We start from the raw sequence: 24,393 nt of genomic DNA, 5'->3' as shown, positions 1-24,393 counted from the left end.
CAAGCATTTGCAGCAATTCAGAGGGGAAAATTAGACCAAAGGAATACTTCAAATAGAGCCTGTTTGCCTCAGTTAAATTCCCAGCAGTACTTTTAATAAGAGACGTTGAAAGTCATAAACAAAACTTTCTGGATACCTTTCCACAAGCATTGAATTTAAGGAAGAAAATACATGTACAACTAAGATTACAATGGCTAAAGTCAATATCACTTCCACAAAATTTGTGACCACAAATATCTGTTTTTGTGCTCACATAGTTGAAGTTATATTTAATTTAGTGACATTTAATTTTTGCTTAGGCAAGCTTGCATTAAAAAAAATCCTGATTTATACTGAAGATAAAACTCCAAGAACCCTCAGCAAGTTTAACTATTAAAATCCTTAGTATAAAAGGTTTCTGTGATCCTTACAGGCAATGGAAAGCCTACTACTTTGATTTTTAGGTTGTTATTTTTTGAAATACTAATGGTCAGATGCCCCACCAGCTAAACAAAATAGAATATGATCTGGTTTCCCAAAATTGATACATGGTTAATAAAAGTTAAAAAAAAAAAATGCATTTACACAAATAGCCTGAAAAATTAAAAAGAATGGTGAATTTTAGATCCTGAAGGGAAGAGAAAAACTGCATGGTTAACAAGTTCAAATTGTAACTTTGGAAATGTGTGTCCTGTGCGCCATGCTGCTTATTAATTACCTTATTTTAAAAACAACAATAAGGTTACAAACAAGAGGGTTTTTCTCATCCACGTTTCTTCAGGTCAGCTTGGCTTTCTTCTTAGCAGGTCCTTTGTGCCCTTTGGCCTTTCTTCTTAAATTCCGCCTGTCCACCACAGGCACCTCCACCTCTATTTCTTCCGAGCTGCTATCCGCAGCCTTCTCTGCCGACTGTGTGAACTGATCGAGTTGCTCCGAAGATGCTTCCGACTGCTCCTCAGACTGGCTTTTCTGTCCTGCATTCTGGGAAAATGGCACATCTTCAAGTTCCACCTCTATGAGAGAACTCTGAGCAAGAGCAGTAGACGTTTCCTGGGGCTCAGTTACCCCCTCCTCACCCTGGTCTTCCAATGAGGAAGTGGGGATGGGCGATAAGTTCTCAGAGACAGGTTCTTCAGACAACTCGGGTGTCACAGAGTTTGGAAAACCACTGTCCAGTCGATCTTCATTGGACATAGCAGCGACACTGTCTGAACTCCCAAAATGTGCCTTCTTTTTAGAAACAAAAGGCAGTTTCTCTTCTGTGTACCCCTTTTCATCAGATGGGCCTTGGTCTGTCAACACATCTGAGTCGGTCGTATGTAGAATCTGAAAATAAAGGAGCTTTTGTAATACAGCTCAAATTTTTAGACGTGAACATGCAATGACTCTGATCTTCATTACTTTGGCAACTGTGTGTACTATTCTGCACAAATCCAAATTCTTCTAAATTGTCTCATATTCTGATACACTATTGTTTCTAAAGATACACTAAAGGCCCCCAGCGAGCTAGGCTAGGGGAGAGCCAGGCAGAACTAAGTGACTATACTCACTGTATGTGCATGAGCAACAGTGAGTACTGGCTGGCTGGGTTTTGCCACAGCATCGACCAGCAAGTGTTGAGGCAGGGGCAAATCCTGTCAGGCTAGACCGCAGTGCCACCCAGGAACTGCAAGATCTGGGCCTGGGACTGGGCCTAGTAGGGAAACTCAGCACACCTCTGTTGGGCTGTAGCTCCCACCAGTGAGCATTTGAACTAGAGCTGGGGGCAGGCCTGGCTGGACAAGCAATAGCACCTGCTGGCCTAAGTGTGCGCTGGACAGTAGGACTAGTCAAGGCAGAGCTAGGCTGCAGCACCAATACATGTCTATAAGAACCAATGGGATGCAGAACTGACTGGACTGGCCTGTTGTACTTACTTGCATGTGAATGGACCAAGGCTGGAGGGGATGGGCCTGGTAGGGGTCGCTTCAATTAAGCTGGGAGGGCCCGGTGGCGTGGCCTAGCAGCTAAAGTCCTCGCCTTGAACACGCCAGGATCCCATGAGGGCGCCGGTTCTAATCCTGGCAGCTCCACTTCCCATCCAGCTCCCTGCTTGTGGCCTGGGAAAGCAGCCGAGCACGGCCCAATGCCTTGGGACTCTGCACCCGTGTGGGAGACCTGGAAAAAGTTCCCAGCTCCTGGCTTTGGATCGGCATAGCACCGTCCGTTGCGGCTCACTTGAGGAGTGAATCACTGGACGGAAGATCTTCCTCTCTGTCTCTCATCCTCTCTGTATATCTGACTTTGTAATAAAATTAAATCTTAAAAAAAAGAATTATACCAAGAAAAATAATAAAAATGATAATAAAATAAAAAATTTCAAAAAAAAATTAGGCTGGGAGTTGCTTCAGTTAGGCTGCAGTTCCTGCTGGTGTGTGTGAAGGCAATGTCACCGTGGAGGGCAGCGTTGGACTGGGCTGCAGCATCCCTGGTTTGCATATGAGATGGGGCGGAAGCCTGAAATGACTGGGCGACAGCAACCAGAAGTGTGTGTGTGTCAGCTGATGTAGGTGATGCACTGAGCTGGATTCTGTACTGCCTGGCATACACAGCAACTAGATCTGGGGTCAGCTCCAGTGAGGTTTCTTTTGGGACACCACGCTGTCCTCCCCAAACAACTGGACACTGGACTCAAAATTCTAACCCCCAAGGAAAATCACAGGATGTGTGGTCTGACCGCGGAGTCCATGTGTCAATAGTAGGCCTCCTCTGTTGCCGAAGCCTGTTTAGTGCACGGCATGCTTAGATGCGCGTGGGGGATATGACAGATCACTGGGACCTGCAGAGAACATCTAGTATGATGGGTGGCAGAACAAATGGGAAAACTCTCCTGGCCAAGCTTGAACAGCAAGTATCTGGGCGAGCAGACATGCTAAGGTGGACCAGGTCAGTTCTTGAAAGGATTTCCTCAACCTTGGAACAACAAAAACACCACCACCTCAGAACTACCAAAACCACTTGGGCCATGCCCTCGGAACATGCTCCACACTGAGGACCCTAGGATGACACCGAGTGCTCGTCCCACGTCCCAGGGTACTGATGCAATTAGGCTGCTGGGAGCAGTCCTCTCCACTTCCTTCGTCCCGTCCTCTAGATTCAGGAGGGAAGGAAAAAACTGGAAACAACTGCCTCATTTACTTCCCCCATTCCTCCATCCTTCTCATCCTAATCAGTGTTCCACAAGGGCATGTATCCCTCTTGACAATGTAAACATCAAAAATAAAATAAGTATGGCCTGGCGCAGTAGCTTAGTGGCTAAAGTCCTCGTCTTGCATGCGCCAGGATCCCATATGGGTGCTGGTTCTAATCCCAACAGTCCTGCTTCCCATCCAGCTCCCTGCTTGTGGCCTGGGAAAGCAGTCGAGGACGGCTCAAAGCCTTGGGACCCTGCACCTGTGTGGGAGACCCGGAAGAGGATCTGGGCTCCTGGCTTCGGATCGGCACAGCACAGGCCATTGCAGTCACTTGGGAAGTGAGTCATCGGACAGAAGATCTTCCTCTCTATCTCTCCTCTCTGTATATTTGCCTTTCCAATAAAAATAAATCTCTAAAAATAAGGAAATAAATGATAAGACTAAACAAAAGACCCCACACCAAAATTTTTCTCTACCATCAGCCTGTGTCTTTAAAGTAACTAAACCACTGCATTGCTTTGACTATGAACACAAACATTTAAAATAAAATCTGATACAGTTTTTCTGAGTATTTCCCTCTGTAAAATAAAGCTCATTTTGCTACTATAAATTGTATCTGAGTAAGGTTTTATAAAATATTAGAATTTAGGGAATACTGCTATGCATTCACTTTCTTATTAAATATTATTAAATTTTCCTGAGAGACTGTGCAGGTAAATCTTAGAGAAGAAATATAGTCCAGTTCTTCCTCAGTAACACCAATATTTCTCTACTTTTATTATTTTAAGAAAAATGATGCTATTTGCTTCTTACCTTATCTGCTGCAACAGTCTCAGGGGGTTTTGAAGGCTCGACCACCAGGGGAGCAAAATTTGTAGGCTCTTCACTGGAACTGAAAGACTGCACCTTCAGTTCTTCATCTAACCCCTCACTAGCAGAGTCCTCCTCTTCAGTTACCAGCGAGGTCTTAAGGCTCTCATCCATCAGCTCACCATTCACAGGCTCTAATTCAGATTCCTACACCGTGCGGTGGGAGGGAGGGGAAGAAAAGTTACAATATGATTAAAAAAAAAAAAAAACTTGTTATGCAAGATGGGTCCCTTCTCAGCCTCTATTTGTAATCAACCAAATTGTGGATGAATTTTAAATATTCAAGGGTATCACCTGTCTTTATTCCAATACGTTAAGCTACCGCTTACAACACAAGCATCCCATACAGGGGCAATCTGAGCCTCCATTGCTGTGCTTGTGATCCAGCCTCTACTAATGCACGTGGGAGAGCAGCGGAAGATGGTCCAAGAGCTTGGGACCGTGCAGCTCACATGGGAGACCCAGACAGGAGTTTCAGATAGCTGGCTTCGGCTGCACTCAGCCTGGGGACCAGTGCGGCCATTGAGCAGGGAAAGGGGGCAAACCAGCTGCTGAAAACACTCTCTCTGGTTCTTCATCACTCCCTACCACAAGAAACTTAAAAAAAAAATCGTGCCTTCTAAATCTTTTTTTTTTTTTAAAAAACAACCACAGGATCTAAGTTAAATAACAGGCTTACTCATGGAAAGGGGACATGTATGTTTTAGGGTCAGCCAAAGGGAAGAATCTGTGAGTATACCATTCTCAGGCTCTTCTTGTACAGCTAGGACAGGACCAGGACTTTGTGAGAAACTCAGGAGAAAGGGTCTGCCTCCTCTTGTGAGCCCTTCATAGCAGTTAAAATTTATTTCATTTTGTTTTAAAGGCAGAAACAGAGATCTTCCATCCAATCACTGCTTTACTCTACAGCAGCCTGCAACAACCAGGACTTAGCCAGGTTTGGTCAACAGTAGAGAACTCAATCAGAATCTCCCATGTATCACAGGGATCCAAGCACGTGAACCATGGTACAGACCAGCAGGTAGCTGGAGCAGAAGAACAGGCAGAGCTCCAACCCAGGCACTACAACATTGCATGTGGGTGTCCCGAGCTTTATCTCGGCCACTGCGTCATTAGCCAGCCATTCGTAGGAGGAACTAGAGAGAATCCAGATTTAATGTGCATTGTATTGAGCCAGCTCATCAGCCTGGAATTCTTGGGCCTGTTAGAACTTATAGTTTACTCTGGAGCCCGGCAGCGTGGCCGAGCGGCTGAAGTCCTTGCCTTGAACGTGCTGGGATCCCATATGGATGCCGGTTCTAATCCCGGCAGCTCCACTTCCCATCCAGCTCCCTGCTTGTGGCCTGGGAAAGCAGTCGAGGATGGCCCAAAGCCTTGGGACACTGCACCCGTGTGGGAGACCCGGAAGAGGTTCCAGGTTCCTGACTTTGGATCGGCGCAGCACCGGCCATTGCACTCACTTGGGGAGTGAATCATCGGACGGAAGATCTTCCTCTCTGTCTCTCATCTCTGTATATCTGACTTTGTAATAAAAACAAAAATATATCTTAAAAAAAAAAAGTTATAGTTTACTCTGCCAGAGGGAGGAAGTAGCCATCTCATGGAAAGAGTCTCGGCCAGCTCACTTAGCCAAAGCCAGGACATCTTGGAATAATTCCGCACATTGTAGCACATTACTGAAATATGCAAATGAGATCTTTAACACCCTCCAATTTCCCAAACCTCTCTCTCTCCCCTTCCTAATTTTAAATCAATAAATACAACATAACCAACATAGGCATTCTAACTGCTTCAGTGAGGTTATATAATCTGTGCACATGTTTTTAGGAGTGCTTAATTCCACAAATTAATTATATTTTAAATGTAATAATTCATTTTACTAGTTAAATCTATTTTGCTTTCAATATACCTCCAATTTTTAGGAACTGTTAGAAAAGAAAAAGTTAAACTTTAATTTGCTCTCCTTTCTTTCACTGAACCCACGAGTCCACACCTTTTCAGCATCTTGCTTCTCCGGGCGTGGCTGTGATTCGGGGACAGGCCGCACATCTTTCTCGGTGCTTTCATCCTCAAATTCAATCGCTCTGTGCTCTGCTTCTTCTTCCAGGAATTCTTCTGAGCTCTCTGATGTGTGCGCCACCGTGTCCAATCTGAAAGAGCAAGAAGATATTCTTAGTTATTTTATTAAAGATAAATATGAAAGTTCAAAAATTCTTTGTTATTTTTTAAGGATTTTTATCTTTACTGGAAAGTCAGATTTACAGAAGAAAGAAAGAGAGAAAGATTTTCCTTCTTCTGATTCACACCCCACAACGGCTGGAAGTGAGCCTATCCAAAGCCAGGAGCCAGGAGTTTCTTCCAGGTCTCCCAGGGGACCTCAGGGTCCCAAGGCTTTGGGCCGTCCTCCACTGCTTTCCCAAGCCACAAGCAGGGAGCTGGATGGGAAGTGGGGCAGCTGGGATACAAACTGGCGCCCACATGGGATCCCGGCGTGTGCAAGACACCGTGCCTCTGTGCTGGGCCCAAAAACTCGTTAAGTTCTATGCAACAGCTCAGAAAGCTCAATGACTACCAAGTAAAATTGAGGTTCTTCAAATACTGACTAAAACCCCAGCATTCTAAACTATACTGTCAAGGTAGTACTACCGCTAAGTGCAATCAGTAACCCTGGGGAATTCCAAGGCAAACGCCCACATCAAGGCCATTCACCATACAATGAAATACCAACTCCCTTCTTAAGAACTGAACAATAAGGCAGGACACAGTCCCTGCAGGTAAGCGCGAGAAGCATGATTGGAAACAGCCCAGAATAGGCCATGGAAAGTTTCCCACTGGCATGCATTCGGCATGGGTCAGGAGCAGACCAGGCTGAATCAGTTCATGTCATCCTCTGGCAAATCCGATCACCAGAACAGAGTGTGGAATGGGCCGGGTTTGGTTGCGACAAAGCCAGTACACATTATGGAACGCCAGGGCGTGGTTGCCTGTACTGGATATGAATGCAGCACCCATCCAGCGCACGTGAGATCCAGGAAGGGAGGGGCAGAGCTGGCGGGGGGGTTAAGGGGCTGGTCCCCTCGCTGGACAACCACTCCCACTGGAGAGTGTTGGCTGGGATAGAGACAGACACGACTAAGCAAGGCTACAACACTTGTGCGCTGCATATGGACAAGATCAGGGCCACAGCATCAGCTGGCAGAAGCTGGCACTGGGGACTAATTCTGTCGAGTCAAATCACAGGACCACCTAAAGAGTGCATAAACCGGGACAGAGAGACCTGGGAGGGAAAAAGTGGGTTCCCCCTTCTTGGGTCACTATTCCCGTGGGAGGGCATGAAAACTACGACGGGGGCTGGGATGGCTAGATAGAGAGGTACTCAACAATATCTGTGAGGGCTGGATGGTTGAGTTGGTTAGATAAAACCAAGCTTTAATACCCATTGACAAGTACCAGAGCCAAATGGGATGGGGGACAGATTGGTCTTCTGCTACACATACTGGCAAACCAGGGTAGGGGGCGGTCTGGTGGGGGTTATTGTGGGTCGCCCCAACTAGGCTACAGCTCCCACTGGTTGATGTAAGGGCCGAGTATGTGCTGGGCCGAACCAGGCTGGACTGCAACACCCATTGGTTCCAGTGGAAGTAGGAACTGAAAACAGAACCAACACAGCAATTGCAACCACCAGCTGATCAGGGTGATGGACTGTGCCGGGCCCTGTGCTTGCTAGAACATACAAGAATCTGGTCTGGGAATACCTCAAAGTATCTTTGGAGATCTCCCCACTTGAACTGCTGGACTCAGAATTCTAACCAAGAAAAGACAGAAGACAGAATAGGACAATCATTCATCTCAGCTACATGTTGGCAGCGAAATATGGGACAAATGGAGACTTCATGATGGACCATATCAATCAGTGGACCACCTCATCGAGCGAAACTGGCAGTGACTCATAACTGGAGAACTATTAACTCCACTTGAGCACATATCTCAGAGCATGCCCCACATCCGGGACTTGGGGTGGGCGGGAAACCAGGTGGGGCTTCTCCCTCAATATCCCCTTTTACCTCAGATACATGATGGAAACAATATGGACATAATAGCATTGCCCACCTCCCTATCCCCCTGAACCTTTTTTTTTTTTCTTCTCTTTCTTGATTTCCCTTCAACTATAGTTAACTATGTAAAGATTGTCAACAACAATACAATAAAATGGATTATAAAAAAAAAAAAAAAAAGAACTGAACGATAAAACCGCAAAAGTCAAGAATAAACAAAATAAGGTAAGTAAACAACTTTATTACTTGTTTATCAAAGCCTGCCGGGTCTTTTCATCTTCACCTAGCGCACTATTCAACTCAGAATCCTGAAATCGTTTTCCAATCTTAGGCCGCTTCAGATGACCACTCCGAGTACGTGTGGAAAGACATGTTTTATCATGACCTGAGGGAAAACAACAGCAACATTAATCTTAACCATGTATTTAAAGGACCACTTATTATAATCCACAAAAACACTACAAACTCCTAAATGACTGCCCTTCCCTCAAGTTAATTTAAAAAAAAAACAAAGTTAGCTCTCTTTCTGTCTCTTTAAGATTTATTCATTTACTTAGAAAGTCAGTTACAGAGAGACTGGGCGAGACAAAGAGAAAGATCTTTCATTCACCGGTTCCCTTCCCAAAATAGCTGCAACACCCACAGCTAGACTGGTCCGAAGCCTGGAGCCAGGAACTTTTCCCGGGTCTCCCACACGGGTGCAGGAGCCCTAGAACTTGGGTCACTCCCTAGTGCTTGCCCAGGCCTTCAGCAGGAGGCTGGATAGGGAAGTGGAACAGCCAGGATACAAACAAGTGCCCAAATGGGATGTTGGCACTGGCATGTAGAGGGTTAACCTTGCCAGCCCCGGCATCTTTGTCTAAATTATCAATGTGAGATATTACTGTCCCTGTTTTTACAGCCAAAAAGAGAGAGGTACAACAGCTTACTTACTCAATACTGGCATTATGAAGTGGGTGGTGGTTATGGTGGCACTGGAGCCCAGATCTGGACTCTGGAGCTCAATAAGTTTTCTTCTGGTGACACAAAACCTGTGTGTGTGTGTGTGTGTGTGTGTGTGTGAGAGAGAGAGAGAGAGAGAGAGAGAGAGAGAGAGAGATTGTGAGGGTCACAAATACTTACTGAAAGAGTGGCCGAATTTCTTACCTTCAGAAGTGCTTGCGAAGGTATCTTTTAGAGAATCAATCTGAAACAGAGATGAAACCCAAAGCTGTAGACTGTATTTTCTGTCTTTATTCGTGTTATTTCATTCACAGGTTCAAAGAAAAACTCTTTCAAATAAAATTTGTGTTAAGAAAATTCACCTGAAGCAGAAAAGGGTCCTATTATAGCTTCATGTTACGAGTCTAAGAACCTATGCAAGCCATGTAGGCTAGTGATACGCACCCGAGCTACACACGCCTCTGTCCCCGGCCACTTGTCTGAGTTCACACTTTCTTCCTTCGCTCTCACCTCAGCATTTAAGGAAATTTGCTGGTGAATCCAAACATGCAGCCTAAGTCCAAACTTCCCTCCTGATTTCTGAAGTTCAGTTTCCAATGAAACACCTCCTGGAGGATTCTCCATTTACTATCTCATCTAGCCTTTTCCCAAATGAACTGTCTTTTTCCCCAATATCATTCCCTATTGTATGGTTTTTTTTTTTTTTTAAGATTTAGTTTATTTTACTGGAAAGGCAGATGTACAGAGAGGAGGAGAAACAGAGAGGAAGATCTTCCATCCGATGGTTCACTCCCCAGTGGCCGCAACAGCTGGTGCCGCACCAATCTGAAGCCAGGAGCCAGGAGCTTCATCTGGGTCTCCCACACGGGTGTAGGGTCCCAAGGTCTTGGGCCGTCCTCTATTGCTTTCCCAGGCCACAGGCAGGGAGACGGCCAAAAGATTTTTCTGTCCTTCTCTCTGTAAATCTGGCTTTCCAATAAAAAACAAATAAATCTTTAAAAAAGAAAATTCATCTCTCACAATGAGATAGGAACTTCGCAGAAATTCAGCCGAGGACTTCTGCTCTGTGTTCTTACACCAATGAGCTCTGTCTTCCTACCTTCAGAATACCCGGTATTTGCAAAGTGCATTACAAATCCTAGCGGAAACAGCCTTCAACGTTCCAGGAAAACGTCACAATCCCGGCTTATTACTAAATTTATATGTGCATGTACAATGATTTAAACCTAAATGCTTTTTTTAATCTAAATGTTTATTTATACACACTAAAATTAAAAATGGAAAAATCTCGGTATCTCATGTTAAGAAAAAATGAGTATCAACCTGTTAACAGAATAGACAATAAAATATTGTGCTACTACTTAACAATTATGCTTTGGAACAGAAAAAAAACAGTTAAAAGTAGCACAACAAAATAAAAACAAAAATGAACTGTATATAAATATATGCTTCATAATAGTAAACTGTGGTTATAGATTCCTATTTTCTTCTATATCATTTCATGTACTTCCTAAATTATCTTTCTTTAGCTTGAAATACTATTAATATCATTAGAATTATTTTTCAAAGAACGCTAAGTCCTAGAAATCAATTAACAGATGATACCAAGAAAATTAACATAGTTGAAAAACACTGGGATGCTAGCATGTAAGTTTAAAATGCTAACTGAATATATTTTTAAAGAAAGAAAAATGATGTTTTAACATAAACATCCAGTATACCTACCGTTAGCTGTGCCTCCCCGGTCTTAGGGTCTTCAGTTCCTGCTTCGTGTTCTGGAACAGACACAATCCCACAGTCTCCAGACACAGCTCTTTTAGCTTCATTCTGGGAAACTGCTGTGTATAAAGAATTTGTAATACTGAAACTCAACCGGGTTTGGGGCTTAGCTCTAACATTGTACTGATTTTCATAAAAGCTTTCAAGAGGGTACTGACGTTAAAAGGAAATTTTGAGATTGCTATAGAGTCTTCAATATTTATTTCAAGTATTTAGTCACCTTGGAGAGGCATGAAATCCGGGGCTACCTTGCTACCCTGGGATCTATTTCATATGCCACTGCTGGGTTGATTTCTAATCCAGAATTCCCATCAATCTGTTAACACTTAGCTGAGCTATTCTAAGTTCTCATAGTAGAGACTCAAAGTTAGGATATAATAAAAATCCAAACTTTAAACTAGAGGGTCTTTTACTAGAAAGCGCACATGATAACACATTTGAACTGTAAGACATAATTATTATCAGGAACTTTTTAAGCTGGACTTGGGTTCAAACTGAAAACACTGCTACCTGTGACTTTAAGCGCTTCTCTCTGTAATGCTCTGGTGGCTGGGATTCGCTGGTACCAGTGGCCAACACCTTCAACTTCCCAGAGCAGTTCATGGTCTCCGGGATATTTTTCAAAGTATTGCTTGCAAGCTGAAAAAGAATTAGAATTTTCTAGAAATCTCTTATTATCAACTTCTTTGAAAACAAAAAGAAGATGGAAAGTTAATCAACTTACTTAATGGAACCAGAACAACTTTTGTGACAACCTGCCAGGAAGGCAGCTCAAGGAAAACACACAACTGTCTAATTTATAAGTAATATTTAAGACCTCCCAAAACGTTTTAATATGACCATCCAATAAAACCCTAATAAAAACATGCTTTACCTTCACAGAGGAAAATACTAAATGTCACTGAGAGATACAGCAGAACAGAATAAAACAGCTGTCAGACTCAATCAAGCAGTATCAAAATACCAGTTCTCAGCAAATTAATTTGCAAATTCCATGAAATTCTTACCAAAATCCCAAGTTTATTTTTAAGTGAAATTTTACAAAATGTGATTCCAAATTTAAAATGAAATAACAAAAAGGTTGGGACCAGCCCAGCACGGTCTGCTATGTCAGAATCTTATTTTGGAGTGTTGGAAAGAATTCCAACTACTCTGCTGTTGCCAGCTTCCTGCTGATATGTCCAAGGGGGCACTGAATAATGACAGCTTAAGTGCTTGGGACTCTGTCATCAAAAGTAAGCCCTAATGGGTCAACAACTCCAAATGTAATTACTATCAATATATACATGTGTACAACATTCTGGGTCAGTCAGTCAGAATTTGTTTGAATTTAGTCCTTTACCTGTATACATGAGAGAAGACAGTGGATACCTCAAGCCAAGTGTGTCTTCTGTAAAGGAATCGACAAAGTCTTCTAGCATATGAAGCCCAAAATCTTTCCCTCTATGTTTCTTTCTTACAAACATTGTATCAAGAACTGGCAGTTGGTAACTTTGGGTGAGAAATGAGGCACACGTGCTTCCTGCAGTAATAACAACAGAAACCAAATATTTTTCACATTAAAATACAAACACATTTATCAAACCTGACTTAAGCATCTCCCGTACATTGCGGAGACTGGAACGGATGTTTGACACAGGGATTAACAGCACTGAAGATGCCCAAATCCTCAAACAGAGGGTCTTTAGCACAAGCTACAGTCTGGAATCTGAGGCCAGCTTCCTAATGGCGTACTCCCTGGTAGGTAGCCCATGATTCAAGTATGGGAGCCTCGCCACCACTCTTACTGGAGTTTACAAGCTCATGGCATTTAACTCAGTCCCAGACTGGCTCAGTTCCAGAAACTGCGGAAGTGTGCCAGAGGATGAAAGTTCTGGTTCCCCACCTTTCCGATAAAGTTCAAATAAAAACTTTAAAAAAGAACATTAAACATATAAATATTATAAAATATTTCTTTGTTATTATATGCCAGGCAAGAACGTGATAATGAGAAGAACTTTGTATCATATACTATAGGATAAACAGCTGTCACTGTTTGAAATACAGTCAGCTAGATGTATTATATATACTATTACTGTTCTATAGACTTACACAGCTTTAAAACTCACCTGTAGGCTTCACTGAATAAAACCCAATGGCCTCTCCTTTCTTCCACAGAATCTTAGCATAATCAGTACTGCTATGACACAGAAATGGGATCTCATTTCTTTCCATTTCCTGTTTCCTATAAATAATTCGATTCAGAACATACAGAACCACTCTCTCCCCAAGGGTGCTCACCTACAAAAGAGTCAAACAACAGGCCTAAGTTAAAATATGCATCAGTAAGGAGAAGCCATTTACCCTGCTCCAGCTCCCACACTTCACACCAGCATTCAAAACACTTTAAACACATCCATTTAAGCATTTTATTAACACAGGTGTGAGATTCACCATTTATACCACTAGCGATCACATTGGGGGGGGGAGGGGTGCATAGAACAATACTTTTTGGTAAAATTCCAAAACAAACTAAACAAGTGCCCAATATACCAATCACCCTGTGTCTCGTTCAGCATTGTGCCTTCTTTCTGCTTCCAGCTGCCCAGACACAGGGCCTTCCAAGCCCAAGCGCAGCCCCTCTAAGGACAGTCTCCTAGCTCATTTTCACTTCTGCTTGCCAGCACACTAAAATACACACACACACACACACACACACACACACACGTGTGTTCTTCCCTAAAGACAAAAAAGAACAATCACTTCATCTGACGAGGGAAGTCCTAATTATGCTCTTGGGAAAGGAATCTGTCACACCTTTTCCAGGTAAAATGTTCATTTCACAGCCCCATGTTTTGTTTGTACCATGGAAACAACCTCCATTCTCCCTCCATCTCTCTCTCTCTCTCTCTCTCTCTTTTTTAAATTATTGGAAAGGCAGATACACAGAGAGAAGATACAGAGAGAAGATCTTCCATCCAATGATTCACTCCCCAAGTGACCACAATGGCTGGATGGAGCAGCACCAATCCGAAGCCAGCAGCCAGGAACTTCTTTCCGGGTCTCCCATGCGGGTGCAGGGTCCCAAGGCTTTGGGCCGTCCTCGACTGCTTTCCCAGGGCACAGGCAAGAAGCTGGATGGGAAGTGGAGCTGCCGGGATTAGAACCAGCACCCATATGGGATCCCAGGCGTGTTCAAGGCGAGGACTTTAAACCCTACACTATGCTAACATGCCGGGCCCTCCCTCCATCTTTACTCCCCTTTTCCAGATCAAACAACAGAAGATGCTGCCAGAAACAAGGAGATCTAGTGAAATACACTTGGGACAACCACATCAAATAATGATATCAAGGAATCGGTCTTCCCCTGAGATACCTTTTACTGCTAAAATTGATAGCTCTGAACATAAAGTCTATTTTCTCCAATGTTACCAGAAAATAAAACAAGTTGGCCCTTTGATTAGATCAAAGAGGAAAAATAATGAATTTACACACACATACTATCAAAAACAAAGCTAGCAGGGGCTGGCTGGCACAGTGAAACAGCAGGTAAAACTGCCATCCATAGCACCAGCATCACACATCCTGGCTGCTCTAACTCCAATCCAGCTTCTGGCCCATATGCCCCTGCTCCCACGTGGGAGACCTGGATGAAACTCTTGGCACCCGGCTTTAGCTTGTTCCAGCCCTGGCACTGCAGCCATTTGGGGAGTGAGCCAGAGGATGGGGGATATCTCTCTCTCTCTTCCTCTTCTTTCCAATAAACAATTAAAAAAAGAAAACAAAACAACCTAGCAGGAGATGTCGCTTATTCAGCAACACAGTAAATGAAAAGAAGCTAGTTAGTATCAAGTTACTACTCCTCCGTCCCCAGCACAGCTCTGCACTAAAACTCCTTCCTCATACTGAGCTGAAATCAATCTTTCAAAGACTGTACCATAGCACGGCCCGTAAATACATTTGAAGAGAACCGTGATGTTACCTCCAGTTTTACAACTGAGTTCGAGAGACAAGCAAAAGAAAAGGCCAATTTAACACAATTTAGGATACGCCTTTCATTCCAATCCTCTCCCTTAAAACTGCTCTGGATCCTAATACTTCTCCTCTTGTGTGCAAACATGGATGAAAGCACCTAAGATACGGCTGCGAGAAAGAAGGTTTCCATGTAGGTTCAGACCCTTATTAGTTTAGCCTACATTCACTTTATGTCTAACTAACTAAAGCTCGTCTTTGTACATGCTGTTTTCGTTTGGCTTTCGGGGTGCTCCTCTACAAGGAATCTTTCTGAACCTACAGGCATCACATTACCTGTATCCTTATTCAATTGAATTTAATCCCTCTCTCTCATTTCTTAATTCTGCTTTCCAGAAATGTTCTCCCCATTCAGTGTTGTGACATGCAGAGTTGATAAGCAGGTCATCTATGTCTTCCTCTCAATGACTGATGCCATGGTGATAACCACAACAGAAATAAAGGACAAAGATCTGCCAAGCAGGAGTCTCTTCCGCCCAGTGGAGCTCTAGCTTTCAGGCACAGGGCTATGATCCTCAGCATCTCTTTTGATTTTCCCCACAAACATGTGAACAGGGGGAATAAGCCATACAGTCACTTGTTCGTTAAATAGAAGGATGGTTACTCTCTCCTGCGTTTTCACTAGCCATCTGTTTCTGACAGAGCAGGATTCCACCAGGATGGTCTTCACTGATTTCTCCACTTCTTAAAAGGCTAGGTATTGCCACAAAGGTGCTGAAGCTGAGGGAGACCTTACAGAAGTGCCAATCATTCCCATCACCTTGTTTTCTGCTTTGAGGCCTTCTTCCTTCTCACGTGAGGAAGGGAGGGTCAAGTATAATCAGTAATATTCCTCCTTTAACCTTGACATCCAGAGGTGCTCTATGATGTACAAACCTCAGCCACATGTAAATACCTTGGGATGAATACCTCCTTCATAGACTGGATTTCAATCATTCTTGACACGTTTTCTTGATTTCTTCTGTTTCAACCATCCCACAAAGATGAAGTGCAGCAGCTGGCACCCAGTGAACTTTTCAAGTTTTTATAGGTTTGAGCTTTCTTAGCAATGTCAGGTTGATATTTCTGTTCATTCTAGTCCTCTCAGCGAGGACCGCTGCACCTAGGAACGGGCAGCGGTGCTTCTCCAAAGAGCAGGCAGTCTCCTTCAGTCAGTCTAATACACTTCTATCTCTCCACTGTTACCGTACATCACTCTAAGAGCTACAAATGATCTCAACAATCTATTATCCTTTCCTACTTCCTGAAATAGTCTTATTTCCATAGATTCCTCATCCTGTCCTAATTATCCTCTCACAAACAAAACACCAGAGACGTTTCTTATACCCTTTTGCCTATAGCATGATAACCAATATACTTTCTTTTTGGCTACATTACTTATTTTTGGTAAGTTTTCTATTCTTTCCGGTCCCTAAAAGAGTAAGTCTCCAGCACTCTTCAGTTGACTCAATTCTATTACACCCTTGCACAGGGTAGAAGCTTGCTCTCTGCAGAGCCTGCTCACTCCACTGTCCCTGACATGGTGAGGGCACCCGAGGAGGCCCTGCTACCAACCAACCACCATTCCTAACATGGTGAGGGCACCCGAGGAAGCCCTGCTACCAACCAACCACCGTCCCTAACATGGTGAGGGCACCCGAAGAGACCCTGCTACCAACCAACCACCATCCCTAACATGGTGAGGGCACCTGAGGAGGCCCTGCTACCAACCAACCACCGTTCCCAACATGGTCAGGGCACCCGAGGGCCTGCCACCAACCAACCACCGTCCCTAACATGGTCAGGGCACCCGAGCAGGCCCTGCCACCAACCAACCACTGTTCCCAACATGGTGAGGGCACCTGAGGAGGCCCTGCTACCAACCAACCACACAGTTCCCAACATGGTGAGGGCACCCAAGGGCCTGCTACCAACCAACCACACAGTTCCCAACATGGTGAGGGCACCCAAGGAGGCCCTGTGAACAGTCAACTCTCCTGATCAGTCACTCAAGGGGACAGAGAAGATTAACACATTCACAGAACCAACTGTTTGCTACTAAAATCAGAAACTAGAAGTTAAAAAGCAGCCACTACTCAACTAACCCAAACATATTCATTCTGCATCGCCGCAATTTTCAAATACCTTTAGAATCACACAAAATCAAGGCAACCCAATCCGAGGGCCGGTTTCATCAAAAGAATTAAATTCTGGAATTTGAACCTAAGCTGATTGTTCTGAAACGGGAAAGAGCTCAATAATGTCAAGAGTTACCACAGGAAACACTGTGAAATGGTCTCATAAAAAGCCCTTTCATTCAAAACTACAGGATTTTGTTACCTGCTTGAGCCCTTCTCTAGAAGGGAGAGATGTTTTCACAATATCATCAATTGCCCACCACTGATCAGCAAGGTAAAGTGCCACAGCTAAAAGAGAATGAATGGTCATTAACACTTAGGACTTAAAACACGCAGTATCATCACTTGTAAACGTTTATACAGATGCTTTTAAATATGCCCAAACCTTATACTTCACATTGCAACCCCATTTATAAAATTTTTAGCTCATCCCTTAAATATTTAACTTTGAGCAACTGAGAATTAATGTTCCTAAAATTAAAATTTAAAATGTGTTTTAACAAAATACTTTCATGTAGCTACCTTTTAAATGAATTTCTGTACGTTTAGAAAAAAATTGTTTTTAATTTACAAAATTAAAGCAAAAAAATAAAAAAGAGTGAGACCTGTCAGTGAATCCTCAGGCGCAAACAGAGCCAGGATTTTCTGGGTCTGATCTCCACCATAAAGGGGCACGAAGCCTACATTTGAAAGACTAATAGGAATCTGAAATGACAATTAATTAAAGATTAATAAAGCATCTGCCCAAAAAACACACAACACCAACCAGTTCTCAGAGTACAGAACTTTCCCTGTAATAATTTTAGCTACATAACTTAAACTCACTGGAGATAACATATATTGTTTCTTTAAAAACAAAACAAAAGGAAAAAAAAATCAAACAGATTTCTGTTTTTGAGTTTTGTCTTCTTGGGTGAACCATGATAATGCTTTCTAATAAGCGTTACTGTGTTCTAGAAACATTTTTTAATTAAAAAAAAAAAAGCCACAAATAGCTCATAATTACTAAAAGAAAAAAAAAGAGCAATAATTTGTAATCTTTTATTTGCAGTATACAAGGACTAAGCTCTGTTTCCAATTAAAAGGTCTTTTATTTTTCCCTGTGAGATACATGCAATACTTCAATTAATCCATTGAGCCAACACTAACTTCCCATTTAGAGACATTACTACAGTTCAAAGAATTATAAATTACAGATATTACAGAAATCTTTTTAAGGATCTGTGCTTTGATGTTTCCTGAAGAAACCCCAAGGCCCACACAAGGTACAGAATCCACGACTTAAATCCACAGTCCACTTGGAATGACTTCCAGTCTACTAATCCATCATACCATATCACGGCTTATTCACTACAAGGAATCACTCTCCTAATGCAGAAAACAAAATTCACCACCCAAAATAGCAGTTCTGATGATAATTTTTAATTTTTGAAGACATTTTCGATCTCAAAAATTCTGATCTAAATGTCAATTTGCTCAAATAGCACAACTCTTACCAACTGGTCAATTTATTACCCATAACTTTAAAGGTGAAAGAGATAAATATTAAGCAATAACCTGTGCTTGATTATGATACTTCACTAACCAATATGTATGACTTTTTCAGAATCAACTTCTGAAAACTTAGTGAAAATAATGATCAATACTTTGAAAAGTAAACAGGGTTTTTCCTCTCTTGGAACCTTCTTGATACTACAGCAGGAGATTTCTATGCTTAATAAATCTCCCTCTGGGGGCCAGCATGGTGGCCTATCAGGCTAATTGTCTGCAGGGCTGGCATCCCACATAGGCAGCAGATTGTGTCCTGGCTGCTCCACTTCTGATCCAGCTCTCTGCTTATGGCCTGGGCAAGCAGCAGAGGATCACCCAAGGCCTTGAACTCCTGCACATATGTGGAAAACTGCAAAGAAGCTCCTGACTCCCAGCTTCGGATCAGCTCAGCTCAGCTCAGTTCAACTTTGGCTATTGCGTTCATTTAAAGAGTGAACCAGTGGATGGATTACTTCTCTCTGTGTCTCTCATTCTTTCTGTAAAAAAAATCTGCCTATCAAATAAAAATAAACCTGTTAAAAAAATTTTTTTAAAGAGGACACCGACTTCATGCATTATAAATGGAATAGAAAAAAAAATTGAGAAAAATCACTGTGGAATGCCTTACCGTAACATTGAGAAAAGAAAAGCTCTCTGGATTTTCAGGATCTCCACACCTTAAATCTGTCATGTAATCTTCCGCAGAAGTTTCCAGTTCCTCATGACTGCAATTATCCAGCATATCCACAGGGAATGCCATTCTTGTTAACTAACAACATAAAACAAAATATTTCACAATAAAAAATACTATCCACCTTTACTCACAGAAAAAAAAAAATTTACTGCAATACTGCAATATTTTACTGTATGATTTACGGAAAAGCAAAGTGACAGAGAAGAAAGGAGAGAAAAAGTGGAAGAGGGAAAGAAACGGGAAGAGAGAGCTGGGTCACTCCCTCCAAGGCCAGAAGAGTCAGGGCTAGGCCGGGCTGAACCAGGAGTTGGGAACTCCATCCTCGCTCCCAAGTTGATGGCAGGGGCCCAAGCTTTCCCAAGCACAGGGAGCTGGCTCTGAAGGAGGGCAGCCGGAACTCACAGCAGGATTCCGATATGTGATGCCACCATCCAAAGAATTGGCTTCACCTGCTGCGCGACAATGCCAGCCCTGTCATATTTTAAAAAGCTCAAAAGAATCTTCATGAAAACTATTTCAAACGATAAGAAAATAAAATATGATACGCATTAAACCTTTTTAAAACTCAGTAATGTATTTAAAATTCTTTGACATAACAGAACTCGCGCAGAACCAAGTTTTCCTATAAACAGTAATACTAAAAAGAAATAACGAATGTGAAAGTAAAAGTGAACAGCAAAGACCTCACTTGGGGCCCAGTGAGGTAGCCTAGTGGTTAAATCCTCACCTTGCAACCCCTGAGATCCTATATGGACACCAGTTTGATATGTAGCTGCTCCACTTCCCATCTAACCTCCTGCTTGTGGTCTGGGGCCTTGGGAACCTGTGCCCCCATGGAGGTCCCAGAGGAAGCTCCTCGCTTCAGACTGGCTCAGCTCTGGCCACTGTGGCCACTTGGGGAGTGAACCAGTGGATGGAGGACCTTCTCTCTGTATCTCCTTCTCTTTTTATATATCTGCCTTCCCAATAAAAATAATTTTTTTAATCACAGACAAATTAAAATTGGCTTAAATTTAAGACAGCATAAAACTATTAGAGGAAAACTATGAAACACTTCTGAAAGACTGAATCACAACAGGGAAGACAAATCGTTCCTGAATATTAAGCTTCAACATCGTAATACCAGTCCCCCCTAAGACAACCTACCAATTTAACTCGATCATTATGAAAATAACATTGGTGGCTTTTTTTCTTCCCCTGAACCCAGGTAAGTTGACTATGAAATCAAATTGTAAGGCCATCCTTATCACATCTAGAAAAACGATACTAAAACTCCTATGGAAACACAAGAGAGCCTGCATAGCAAAATCAACCTTGACAACAACAACAAAGCTGGGAGCATCACAATACTAGACCTGAAGACTTAAAATAGGGCAATTGCAATCAAAACAGCCTGGGACTGGCACCAAAAAGTAGACATATAGATCAACGGAATAGGATAGAGTGCCAGAAATTAATCCACACACTTACAGCTAACTAATATTTCACAAATGACCTGAAACCAATCCCTGGAGAAGGGACAGTTTCTTCAACAAATGCTGGAAAACTGTACCAACGTGTGCGGAAGTACGAACCAGGACTCCCTACTCACACCCAAAGATACCAACTCTAAATGGATCCATGACCTAAATCTACTCCCTGATAGAATCAAGTTACCAAATACAGGGCAAGTTCTCCAAGACACTGGAATAGGTAAAGACTTCCCGGACAAGATCTCAGCACAGTTAATTAAAGCAAAAAATAAACAAACCGGATTACATCAAGCTAAGAAATTGCTGCACTGGAAAGGAAACTATCCACAAAGTGAAGAGACTACGGAACTGAGCAAAGTTTTGCAACTCATGCAACTAAAAGGGTTAAGATCCAGGATGTATAAAGAGCTCCAGAAACTCAACAACAACAAAGCAAACCAGTTAAGAAGTGAAAACAGGACATGAACAGTTTTCAAAGGAGAAATGCAAAGAGCAGACACATGACAACAAAACGTGTCAGATCACTAACCATCCGGCAAATGCAAATAGCACCCACAATTAGAGGTCGCCCTACCCCTGTTGGAATGGATATCATCTAAAAGTCAAAAAACAATACATGCTGATGAGATGTGGGGTGAAAAGCACCCTAACCACTGATGGTGGGAATGTAAAAAACTAAGGAAGACAGCATGTGGAGCCCTCCAAAATCGGAAAATAGATCTATTGTATGACTCAGCCATTCCACTCCTGGAAATGAAACTATAGATTAGCATGTGAGAGAATCATTTGTACCGCCATGCTTACTATAGCTCAATTCACAATAGCTGAGATATGGAATCAGCACACCTGTCCATTAAGTGAGGACTGGACAGAGAAAATGTGGTATGTGACACACTACGGAACACAGCTCAGCCACTAAAAAATGAAATCCTGTCATTTGCAACAAAATAGGTACAACTGAAAATCGTTAAGTTCAGTGAAATAAGTCAATCTCAAAAGACAAATATGTTTTCCCTAACATGCGGTAGCTGATACAGAATACCACAAATGTACAGGATAGGAATAAAACAACTTTTAGTCCATTTTTAGACTCTCATGGAACTGTGACCTTCCTATTTTTCAGTTGTTGAATATTATCTGTGGTGAATTAAGCCTGTGAATACAGAGTGGATTAAACTGTGTCTTTGCAAAAACAGAGTGGAGGATGAGAAAGGCGCCAGGGGAGAGCAGAGGAGGGAGGAGGAAAACGCGGCTGTCTTCTTGAAGCTGTACCTACGGAATACATAAAATCCATTCCCTTTTTATTAAAAAATGATAAAATAAAACTAAAAAACGTTTTAAATGTGAATGTCACATTTAAATTTCTAAGATACAGGGCCTGTGTTCTGATGCCATGACCTCAGCCACTTCTTGCAACACAAACAGCCCCTCTGGGCACTGGTTCAAGACTCAGTTGCTCTACTTTCGATCCAGCTCCCTGCTGAAGTGTCTGGGAAAGCCGTGGAAGACTGACCCAAGTTCCTGGGTCTCTGTATCCGTGTGAAAGACCAGGACGTGAAGTCCCTGGATTTCAGACTCACCCACTGTGGCCACTGTGGCCATGTGGGGTGCTAGCCAGTAAATGGAAGATTTTCTCTGCCTCTCCTTCTCTCCGTAACTTGGCCTTTCAAATCAATAAATAAATCTTTAAAAAACAATATTCTAAACACACTTCTTTTCTTTTTCAAATTCTACTATTGAAAAGGAGAAATTCTACTGAATAAGCCAAATAAGTTATCTGAATAAAGAACCCAATGGCTGGGACAAGCATAGTACTGTAGCAGTTTAAGCCGCCACTAAAGAATATGTGAATCCCACGTTCAGCCTCCGCTTCAAATCCAACTTTCTGCTAAAGTGTATTCTGGGGCCTGGTGCAGTGGCTTAATTAGCTAATTCTCTCCCTTGCAAGAGCCAGTATCCTATGTGGATGCTAGTTGGTGTCCAGGCTGCTCCACTTCCCATCCAACTCCCTGCCTGTGACCTGGGAAAGCAGTCAAGGACGGCCTAAAGCCTTGGGACCCTGCACTCGCCTGGGAGACCCGGAAGACAATCCTGGCTCCCAGTTTTGGATCAACTCAGCTCCAGTCATTGTGATCACTTGGGGAGTGAATTGGTGGATGGAAGATCTTCCTCTCTGTCTCTCCTTCTCTCTGTTTATCTGCCTTCCCAGTAAGAATAAATAAATCTTAAAAAAAAAAAGTCTGTTTTGATTATCCTAAAATGCATGAAGTTCTGTAAAATCTTGCTTGAACACTATAAACTGCTAAATATAAATATAAATATAAATAAATACATGTATGTATGTATGTATATGTATGTGTTCATATTATATATATGAAACCTGTTGGAACCAACGCAGACTCTGAGAGGCAGGAATCAAGGCTCAAGCAATAGGCTTCCTGCCGAATGGGAGTTCTCCTGGCTCTGGCCTTGGTGCAGCCCCAGGAGGTACGGTAATCAAACCCTGCCCTCCAGCACGGGATGGCTTGTCACAGGAAGAGTCTGTTCTGTAGAACAAAAGCTGGTGGAAAATGACTGACATGTGGGAACACAGAGTCGTCATTTTCATTAAGGCTTTAAAATACAAAATAATAACTTGGAATTGTTATTAAAGACTATAATTTCACTTCTATAGAAAATTTTACTTAACTACAGAACAATTTTGCTTTCCCAAGTTTGACAAATTTAAATACCCTCAAATTTGCAAAATCCCACTTAATCAGAAGTTGCAATTTCACACAGTTAAATATATTTACTATAAGCTTCACTGTGAAAAAAAAATTAGAAGCTATTTCTCTAACTCCAAAGGCCCATTCATATACACAGACATCCCAAATTATTTTTTGCTTGCAAACTTGTTCTTATAGTCATTACTTTTTTTACTAATTTTTTATTACCAGTTCCCTGCTAAATTTTAATAGAACTTAAAGGAAACAATCAGAAATTATTTCATGAGTAACAACACTAGGTGATATGTACCGAGAAGCGTCATCCCTGCACCAGTCTTTAAAGAGACTGTCTAAATAATAAATAATTAAAAAAAAAAGAGAGACTGTCACTTTGAATATTCACACACAACAAGGGAGGTATACCACCAGCTCCATGTTACTGAGAGACAGCTTCAGAGTTTAAGAGAATTTTACATTACTAAAATCACAGTAGGAACCCAGCCATCAGAAAAACATAATTATTGTTATTCAGTACGCAAAATCTAGTGTTACAGTATTTGTTGCAATTACATAAAATTCCCTTCTGCAAAATACTGTAATAGCTCCCTACTATTAAATAGTCTATTCTTGTATTATTGTCAAAATGAGTACTTCGATTGGGATTCTGTGACCCGATTCGGGGGTCAATTCTGCCTCAAGCTTTCAGACTGCAGGCCAAATACTTACCCGCTTTAGGCTTCTCTCTTCTCATTGGTTATGGGGAGCAACCAGAGAAGATAATTCTAAAGACCTTTGGACCTCTAAATTCTTATCTTTGCTTTCTAAAACCTTTTTAAAATTAAGACTACGTAAATGGGTAGCCTTATGGCAGATCTGCTAATGTAGAAAGGCAAGAATAAGAGTGGTACGGTTCCAGAGGGAAATATAGATTTGATTCTAAATTCTCTTGATTTACCCCTCCTCTTTTTTGTTGTTTTTAAGCTTCTGTTCTGTTACATAATGATAAAGCTGTCAGACCAAATTTTGTCAAGTACTTTATGCTCTACCCATGCGATAAACTAAA

The 24,393-nt window shown here is 42.2% G+C and overlaps 1 protein-coding gene across 2 annotated transcripts in view; it reads right to left on the bottom strand.

Annotated features, from left to right (window-relative positions):
• Positions 1-320: 320 nt before the first annotated feature.
• Positions 321-24,393, bottom strand: part of FAM169A (family with sequence similarity 169 member A) — a 32,238-nt gene continuing 8,165 nt past the window's right edge. Inside the window, exons 2-13 of one of the 2 annotated variants that reach the window (XM_004586166.2) lie at positions 19,085-19,225; positions 17,532-17,631; positions 17,129-17,214; positions 12,907-13,078; positions 12,141-12,320; positions 11,309-11,437; positions 10,745-10,857; positions 9,224-9,263; positions 8,324-8,462; positions 6,016-6,172; positions 3,966-4,169; positions 321-1,305 (exon numbers count right to left, since the gene is read on the bottom strand). In XM_004586166.2, the coding sequence (XP_004586223.2) occupies positions 757-1,305; positions 3,966-4,169; positions 6,016-6,172; positions 8,324-8,462; positions 9,224-9,263; positions 10,745-10,857; positions 11,309-11,437; positions 12,141-12,320; positions 12,907-13,078; positions 17,129-17,214; positions 17,532-17,631; positions 19,085-19,216 (2,001 nt within the window). In that variant the 5' untranslated portion in view covers positions 19,217-19,225 and the 3' untranslated portion in view covers positions 321-756. Of the gene's footprint in view, positions 1,306-3,965; positions 4,170-6,015; positions 6,173-8,323; positions 8,463-9,223; positions 9,264-10,744; positions 10,858-11,308; positions 11,438-12,140; positions 12,321-12,906; positions 13,079-17,128; positions 17,215-17,531; positions 17,632-19,084; positions 19,226-24,393 lie in introns of those variants that run through there. The other variant, XM_058656315.1, reaches the window with a different exon arrangement.

Source organism: Ochotona princeps, chromosome 28 (genome assembly GCF_030435755.1).
Source record: "Ochotona princeps isolate mOchPri1 chromosome 28, mOchPri1.hap1, whole genome shotgun sequence".
NCBI classification, from domain to species: domain Eukaryota; kingdom Metazoa; phylum Chordata; class Mammalia; order Lagomorpha; family Ochotonidae; genus Ochotona; species Ochotona princeps.
This window is presented reverse-complemented; position numbering and strand designations above follow the sequence as displayed.